Below are 9,801 nucleotides of genomic sequence, written 5' to 3' on the forward strand. Positions count from 1 at the left end.
ACCATAAATTAAAGATGAAGCAAAATAATATGAAAGCAGGAAAATATACCAACACAGAGAAAATAGTGGGAGTCCTTCAGAATAATCTAAAAATTAGGACTTTTCTTTTGGAGATGGAAGAAGGATAGGAAGAAACTGTTCAGTGATCTGACTGCAGTAAACTGAAACAGAAATGGTTTGACATGCTGGATTTTCTTAAAACCATAAAAACTAGGCCCCAAGATTATCCATGATGAAAATAATTTGCTTTGATTAACATTAGCTTGTGTTATTGCCTATTTTGATACCTGTTTTATTAAATCATGGTTCAGTTCAACATAGAATGAGTAACTGAGATCTACCTCATTAATCTGATTTACTTAAAACAAAAAAATGTGTAGTTAAATCATTACCACCATCTGGAGGCTGGTTTCTGCAACAGCACCAAACCTATACACTATCCAAATACTTCCATGATTTTATATACTGCACTAAACATAATTCTTCCAAAACAGGAAATATTTATAACTTTCATGATTGGTTTCAGCTACTCACTATATATTTCTTCTTTCATAATTTCAGACCTGCACGTTCAAAATTCCAGTGATTCATATAAAAGTGCAATCCATAACAGACAGAGCCAGTTTAGTGTAGTGATTAAGGCTAGAAATCAGGAGACCCTGGGTTCTAGTCCTGCTTTAGGCACAAAGCTATCTGGATGACTTTGGGCCAGTCACTCTCTCTCAGCCCTAGGAAGAAGGCAAGGGCAAACATTTCTGAAAATCTTGTCAGGAAAAATGCATGGAGTTGTCCAGGCAGTCACAAGGAGTCAAGAATGACTTGAAGGCGCAAAAATAGATATTATTGTGAAAACAAAGGAAATTTACTTTTGAAATCACATACTCTCTTATTAAACACAAGATTCCATCATATCTTCCTTAGTCTTAATGAACATTACTAAGTTCCTATGTATGAAAGAATTTGTCACACAGGTGTCATAGAGACTGTCACACATGTGGTTTTATATTGCCCCTATTACCAAAGCAGTCAACAAACCTTTGACTGACATTATTAAAGCAGTCAACAAACCCTTATTGAGATGCTTTATAGGTCAATACAAAGATTTCCTTGTTGATTTTCTTCGGTCAAACAAGAAATCATTTATCAAGTATAATGTTGCCAGATTTTGCACTGTAGTGATTAAAATTTGTAAACATTTAATTATCAGTTCAGGACATGGGCAAACATATTGAAGATTCTTTTTTTTAAATCACAATCACAGTAACTGATATTTTTTCAAGCTGAGGTTAAATCTCTCAATTTAGATTTATTACAAATAACTCTGATTGATCCTATGGAATTTCAATGGTTTTCTTAAAACAATTGATGCTAACCAACATATTACATTTTTATGAAATGAAAAATTGTCATACATCAATTAATTTAATAAACCAAATACACTCAGACATATATTTAGAACAAATATATATACTGCATACAAATACAAGATATAAGAACAATCTCCTTTGAGTCGAGTTCCATTCTTGATGACTATGCACTTGTTCTTGTGGTTTTCTTTGCAACAATACAGGATTGGATTGCCACTATCTTCTTCCAGAATGTCTTTCAACTTCCCAATCTAGCCTACAGCTCTAGGATTTTAGGATTTCTTGGTAGTTTCTTACCAAGTACTGATTAGATCAGACCTTGCTTAGGTTTCAGAAATCAGTCAAAGTCTACTAATTACTGCTGGGTTCTGGGTCAGATAAAACAATGAATAGCTCTTGTTGTCTTAACATGCTTTACAAGTACACATGATTGGCCATTATGGAAAAATGAACACTGTCAAATCGGTCTGCCTTCCTATACAAGTGACTCCATAGGTATGCAGAAATTTAAAAATTCATTGAAAATAGTCATGCTCAGTAGTCTCTAAGAACATATGGAACAGTATGTTAACAGAATGAGAAAAAAGTACAGGGAAGGTGATACAGTGAATGTCACAGATATCTTGGCACATCATCCTAAGTGTTAGAACTAGCATAAAACTTTTGAAATTGTATAAACCAGATGTAAGAAATACCCATAAGATCAGTTAGGAGCCATTTTGGACAACAGCATCATATAAAAATTAGTAATAAGTCTATCTAGCATGGCCAACAGTTGTGGTTCTGGAAATTTGCTAGGCTTCCCATCCTTGCTGCAACTTCATGAAAAATCTCATTAATACAGAGGAGTACTTGTAATACTCACTGTAATACGCATATAATATGGTGTCTTCAATTTGTCTTGTAACATTGGCATCAGCCCAGTCCTACAAATGTTCAGAGGAAGAAAACACTGTTAGAGTAAATAAACATCAATTTGTATATCCAGCTAACAAGAACATTTTTTTTTTAAAGATCAACCTCTGCTACTGTGAAAACAGAATAAATGTATCTGATTAATCACCTTTACAAATAATATTCAAGTCCATTTACAAGTAACATTCAACAATTCTTTATATGAATAAATGTGTAACATGATAGTAAAAAAAATCAGCATGTATTGTATGGTGATGAACTAAGCAACATCAACAATGATTCTTCAAAAAATATTATTAAGATGCATTAATTAAGTTGGAAACAAAGCACATGTTGAAAATGTTTTGGTCACCCTGACATTTTCCAATAAATGATATTTATCCTATTCAATTATTTGTAGCCACTATTTCTTATAGTTAGATATATTAATATATCTAATGAGAAATTACAATGAAATAAATTTTAAAAAAAACAGGTAGGTGATATATTTTAATGTTGTAGAGTGCTTTCTTCATCTTACTAAATTTAGAAGCTGCCCAGCTCCAAATGACTCTGGGCAGTTTACAATTAAAAATATGAAAAAAAAATCCTATAAAGAAGAGCAAAAAAGAACCATGCACATCTGGAAACCATACAACATAACAAAAAGCTGACAGGCACTCAACAACCACCCTAGCCCCAGGCCTTGAGAGAACTCCAGTCTCAAATGGGGAAGTGCCACCCTATCCAAGACTAAAGATGAAAAGTCTCCAGATCTAGGGGGCCAAATATCCACAGGCACTTTTCAAGACTGAGCCTGACCCTGTTACTCCTTATCCAGACCCAAACAACCTCCCGACACTGGGCCAGAATATTGACAGCTTCATCAATTAAAACAAATATACAAATATTAAATGAACAATGCTGAGATGCATACAATTATAGAATATAAATACCTAAAATAAAAATAATCCATGTTGAATAAAAGTTCTCATTGTATAATGACCATCAATTTGTAGAATTATTGTTTTATATCTAAAATCTATCCCATCCTTATGCTATTGGTATTAATCACTAAGGAACTACAGAACTTCTTATAATTTCTTGGATTTTAGAAAGACTGCATAGAACAGCTTCTGACATATAGCCCTGAATCTCAACAGTAGATCACATTTGGAAAGAGTTCAAATGTTACATTTATTTATGCTAACAATGTCAGGAGTACAAATTCTGAGAACAATACTTTGCATTGCAGCAAACATTTCCTGATGCCTCTAGAGAGTCTCAAGTGCCTTGAAAACATCCACAAGCCCCTGTGAAAGATTCTATAAAACTTTTTACCTCTGTAGGGATTAAAAATCTAGATGAGAATTTCCTGCAATATCATTCTGAAAGAAATTCTGTACTGCATTCACCAGGTATTGGCAGCAGAACTCTAAGTTCCTCATCAGCTGTAATAGTTCTGATTCTAAATCCCAGATACAATTAATTTATTAAATTATCCTAAATTGTTTTCAGTGATCATCTGCAAGACATATGGTAAACATCTTTTATATAACCTCTGTAGCACTTGGCTGCTATCAAAAAGCTAAACAGTATTGAATATGGTTAGCATTCAGATACATGTTAGTTACATCTTATGATTTTTAACACTAAAGGTTAGTTACTTTCCCAACCTCAATGTCACCAAAAACAGTGTACTCAGTCTGTAAGTATTCTCAGGTTGTCCTTATTAACAACCAACACAATTCACATCAACCTGATGATCAAAAGCAAGAATTCTTGCATTGCAGAATACAGGCCACAAGCATCTCTATATTTCTTGTTTTCCCAAGCTATGCACATGACTCCACCGTTCCTTTTGATAAACACCAAATGCTTGGGAATGACAGCCTATAAGATCTCACTTGCATGAAGGTCTGGATAACATTTCCCTCCCCAAGGTACATTTCTTCTTTAATGTTTTTTTTTTAAAAATCAAGCTTAAAAAAGCCTTCAATAAATCTTAGCATCTAAAATTATAACAACCTAAAAGGATATTGTTATTGATTTAATGGATTAATAAAGAAGCATCTATATTACACTACATATTTATTATTTAAAAAATATTTTGATAATCTATTTAAGCATAATTGGTTTCCTCTGTAATATAATCTATCTCTTTGTATTTTATTTTATGCATTTAATATATTTTTCTGCAAAGGGGTACTTAGGTTTCACCAGACTGTCAAAGGGGTCCATGGTACAAAAAGGTTAAGAACCCGTTTTAAAGACACAAAAATTAAACTGAAAGCTCTCTGAACAGCAAATTACCTTCTCTCTCCCCCTCCCCATTTTTTCCTAGTATATCTGGTAAAGTTTTATGCTTAGTTTGGAGGTGGGTGGGTGAAGATAGAGTTTTAAAAAGTGTGATGAGTTTCTCTCATATATCCATAGTTTATTTAGTAGAACCAGTCATACCAATCTATTCTATAAGGCTATATCCAACTTCAATTATAGTAAATAGCACAATATCAATATTGATATTAGAACTTCATAGAAAGGGAACAGGTCACAAAATCTAATACTGGAATGATGTGGGAATAGAAGAATATGAAAGGAGGTCATTCAATTAGGGGGAAAAACAGAATGTAAGAATCTGAAAGAGAATAAGCTATTGAGAAAATAGTCAAATAGATTGACTCCAACTCAAACACAGTTTTGAGAAACAGCGTTCCACCTTTAAGAATAGGTTGTACTTCCTTTGGCAATTTGGGGATCTTAGTTCTTGCTTTGTGACTCAAGTCCAAGTAGTTCCAGTAGCAGAGAGGCCTTCTACTGACATTGCTGATTGCCAGCTACAGCTTTTCCAGAACAGGGATAATTTAGCCACAATTATTAACAACCATATAACATCCTAACTGCATTACTGCAACGCATTATACATAAAACTGTCTTTCAAGACCATCTAAAATTTTCATTTGATAGAGAATATACAAGGCCATTTCACCAGACACTGCTGGCCAATCAAATTCTTCTTCTTCCACACTTCTCCCAAATCTCCTTCCAGAGGTATCAGGAACACTCTTGGGCAGATTTGGGGGTGTTCAAGGAGTAATAAAGAAAAGACTGCTCTTATGTACAAGTGGAAGCATGCCTGCATAATTCTGATTGTAATACACAGCTGACAGGATTTGCAAATCACATTTAATGCAAATCTCTATTCTCATACTCCCTTTCCTGAATTCCAGGGTATCTGAATGTGTAAAAAAGAGTACTAAGATAGAAATAATTACACTGTAACCACCTGTTCTTGAAAGGGGAGATGCTCTATCCCACTCCAGAATCAGCTGGGGCAGAACAGCAAATACCTTTCCTCAAAAATAAGATGTTAAATGAAGAATCCAGTTTCCCCCTTATAGTGGTGCTTAAAAGTTTGTGAACTCTTTTGATTTTTCAATATTTCTGCATAAATATGACCTAAAATGTGATCTGTTCTCCACACAAGTCCTAAAACTAGATATTGAGAAGCCATATTAAACAAATTAGTCAAAAACAATACACTCGTTCATATTTATGCAGAAATATTGAAAATTCAAAAGGGTTCACAAACCTTTAAGCACCACTGTATACCAGGGTTATTAGGCATAAGAAATTCTGGAGTATGCGGTGCTAGATTGCAAACCCAACAATAGAATAATTAAGAAAAGAAGGATTTTTATTTTAATAAAAAGTAATGGAGTAGGGGATTAGAGATTATAGTTTAACTATAAGAAACTATAAGATGCTGAGATCTGCATTTCAAAGTCAGTATTCAGTAATCAGTAAACTGTCTGAGCAAACAGAGGACTGGAACAGATCCGTAATTGCCCCAAATCCAGCATGCAGCACTAAACAGGGAAAAAAACCAATGAATGTTCTTGCCAACTTAATTTTACTGGCTCCTGTTCCTCAGGGTTTTCTATGCTTTAGGCCAAAGTCTCCATAACCAGTTAAGTACATTGTTTTTCAGCTAGCTGCTTATCCCAGGAGCTCCCCACCCAAACTCACCAAAAACAAAGCAACATCCAACCAAGATAAAAGTTAATAGTGGCAATATGTATGATGTATAGAATAAGGAATTGGAAGTCTTGGAAAATCAATGGGCCCAAATCTTAAGAATCTTTAAGTCATCCCATATTATTTAGGGATGAAGTTAATTTATCAGAAAATCTTGCTTAATGTTTATTAGATTCTCCAAAGAATGTTTAAAAAATAATGGATTTTTTTTTTTTTGTGATGCCACTGTAAGAAATCAGAAGACTCCTTGACCCATATGATTTGGCTGTGTTCCTTTATGGATTCTATTTGGCGTCACATCATTATATATGTTAATATAACTTGGTTTGACCTTCTTGTTTCATTCCTACGATTATATGCAGAACCAATATTTTTTAAAATATTGTTCGAGAAAACCAGTTTATTCCCAACATTATTCATCTGGTATCAGATACCTTCCACTGGAATTCACACTAGAATAATCTCTCTTTTCTGTTACCAGTATTAATCACTTAATTTAAAAATCAGTGTTAAAATCTTAATGGCAGGAATAAAACAAAAGGATGGAACCAACATGTTTCAAAATATTGTTCTAGAAAAATGTTTATACCCAACATTATGCATCTGGTATAAGGAAATGCCTATTCTGATTAATATAAACTGTACTGAATTAATTTGTATCCCTCAAGCAAATGAAGCCCAGCTTTGCCAGAATGAAACCAGGCTTTCTAAGTGTTTGTTCTGAAGACTGACTTACTTACTTACTTTATTCATTCAGTTTCTATCCTGCCTTTTAACTCTGGCAAATATTCAGATCAAAAGCTTTAAACAAAAACCACATTTTATATACATAACATATGTTTTAGTATTTTTGTAAAAAAAGAAACAAGCAGCAATCTAATTATCACAGTATAAACACCGCAATATGATTCATAATTAAGTCAGTCTTACTTCAGCTTGCTTCCTAATGTTTAGAGCTATAGCTCAAATAATTCTTATTTTGAAAACAAAACAAAAACAACAAAAAAGCCACAGGAGCAGAAATTGTTATAAAAATTATATGGGATTAATAGTAAGTGGGGGATGAATAAATACCTTAAAGGTTCCATTTTGATTCTTCACGTAAGAAACTAGAAAAATGTCGACAGGTAGGAGAGCTGATGTAATAAGTGCAATTGCCAAAGCAAAAATAGATGTTATGGTGGAAATTACTTCACTTTCCCGCCTACTCTGGTATTTGCGGACATAAACCCAGCAAAACACCAGGATGACCTAAAAAATAAGAAAAGTTATCATTACAGCATAATTTTGTTTCTTCATACACACACTGCAATAACTCTACTATCTTTCAAACTCTGCTTATTTGGGGAAATTTATTCTCTAACTTACACTTGTTAGAAAAATCACAAACATTATTAAAGTGCAATTTCAACCTACCAACTGACACATTTCTAAAGCAAACAGCTTCCTCATCTCTCACTGCACTTTTGTTTAGTCAATTATCATTACTGTACTGGCCATAATCTATTCAGACTGTTTTACATGTAGCACCATATTTCCTCATGTAAACTGCTGCTATATATCTGATATAATAACAATGACATAATGATACAGCATCTACTCTATATCTTTACTGATTTATGAACTTATATAGCTAGTATGAACTTTGATTGATATGGGCCATCACAAAGGGATCTGGAATACCCAATATAATTATGATAATTTCCTACCCTTTATGCAAATCCAGACATATTGATTAATTGAATAAGCTATGATTCAGCTTAACTAGTTCATCTAAGTAGCAGTACAGTGCCTAGGTGTCCTTCGTAATCTTAAAAAGCTAAGAAAAGTCAAGGCCTGAACAGTACTTGAATGGAAGACATTCCAAAGCCCAGGGCTGTAGGTTAGACCAGGCAGATTGAAAAAACTAAAACAGGAAGGTAGCAATGGTCAATTCTTTCTATAATGTTAAGAAAAGTGCATGGATATGCCAATGAAGCTAGCAGGGGACAAGTTCTATTTGAAGTAAATGTTACTTTCTTTCAGCTAACTATGGGTAAGACTGTCATAGAAATACAGGCAATAAAAAAAGTTCCCTTTTTATTGTTAACTAGCACATCAGAGGAAACACTTTTACTAAACTGTTTTCTGCACCATATTAGTTTACTAGATAAACAGTTTTATGCAACATGTTAAGAAATTATGTAGTTTGGCTTTGGCCTAGCTCTAATGTGTTGTGTGGACACTGCTAATGAGATTTAACAAACCATGGTTATGTCCAGATTTTCTCAGGCACATATGGTCCCCCATTGTCTAGTTTTGTCTGACCAGGAAGCAATATTGTCCCAAAGTGTCCAGGACTGAGGCAATGGAATTACAGGTATTAAACAGGAGAAACAGAAGCAGCGCTTCCTAACTGCATTTTCTACAAAAAAATACCATGCCTGCATTGACTCCTGACCTGGGTTTCAGATGGTTAGTCTTTTTTGTAAGAAACAGAGATTATCTATTAATGCTGGCTTACCTCATGCAGACTTGGAATATCACAGAAACGTATGATTTCATACCACAAATACTGGTGTAGTGGCACAGATTTGTGATTTCATACAGGGAATGTTGCTTTAGAAATGGTAGAGGCTTTTGATTTTAAAAGGCTGCTTCAGGCCTAGTCAGTTCTGGCGAGCATAACCAAAATAACCATAACTGACTTAATGAGTTGCTCAGCGCTACAGGAGCATGACTAAGTTGTGTACTTTATATTACGTTCTGCTAAGTAAAAAAGAAACCAATTCGGCTCCAGTACTGCGCAGTTTCCCGCGCTCATCCAACTACAGAGCCAGCGAGTCTCATAACAGCTCCACAGGCTGAACTCCTGCAGCAGCCCACGCACTTTCCAATACAACCTTGATAACTACGGCTTCTGCCTTTGCTAAGTTTACGTGAGGAGTAAGCCTGACTGGGCAAAGTGCAGCTCGCTGCCGGAGTAAGCACAGGGCCGGTGCTGAGCATGAACTCAACCGCCTCCCCAGAAACCTTTTTGGGTCAGAGACCGAACTATTTCGCCCCACAGCCACTGAGAGTGGGGAGAAGTGTATTAGCTTCGTCAGTAGCGAGGAAACGAACGGGAGAGGGAGGAAAATAAATGGAAAGCCGGAGCCCTCGTTTACTCCTCCTACCAGCAAAGCGAGGCCGAAGAGACACCATCCCGTAACCAGGTCCGCCTCGGCGGTAAAGGCCACCATCTTTACTTCCGGCAACAGCACTAACGCGAAGAGCAGCAACGAGGACGACGTCGCCGTGAGGGGAGGAGCTAACTGAGGGGCGTGGGGCCGTTACCGTAGGAACCGATAAACCACGCCTTCCCCCTGATGGCCCCGACCGCATTTGGAATGCTCCAATTGGCTGAGGCATCAGCCAATAAGGGAAAGCGAGCTCAGCGAGGTTCTTACAAGGTAGAGCTGTGCTGAGGCTTTCGGGTTCGGTGGATCTGCGGCTCAGTCTGAAGCAGGGAAGCGTCAGTTGC

General features: G+C 35.6%; 1 protein-coding gene across 2 annotated transcripts in view; it reads right to left on the reverse strand.

Moving 5' to 3' along the window:
* Positions 1-9,580, reverse strand: part of LMBRD1 (LMBR1 domain containing 1) — a 66,946-nt gene extending 57,366 nt beyond the window's left edge. For both annotated transcript variants that reach the window (XM_088137588.1, XM_088137584.1), the window contains exons 1-3: positions 9,455-9,580; positions 7,374-7,550; positions 2,233-2,293 (exon numbers count right to left, since the gene is read on the reverse strand). In XM_088137588.1, coding sequence (XP_087993714.1) covers positions 2,233-2,293; positions 7,374-7,550; positions 9,455-9,520 — 304 coding nt within the window. In that variant the 5' untranslated portion in view covers positions 9,521-9,580. The remainder of the gene's footprint in view (positions 1-2,232; positions 2,294-7,373; positions 7,551-9,454) is intronic.
* Positions 9,581-9,801: the final 221 nt, after the last annotated feature.

The sequence above is a fragment of the Python bivittatus genome, unplaced genomic scaffold, assembly GCF_059951505.1.
Source record: "Python bivittatus isolate LINGU-HERP-01145 unplaced genomic scaffold, Pbiv_v1 ctg000020_np1212, whole genome shotgun sequence".
In the NCBI taxonomy this organism is placed as follows: domain Eukaryota; kingdom Metazoa; phylum Chordata; class Lepidosauria; order Squamata; family Pythonidae; genus Python; species Python bivittatus.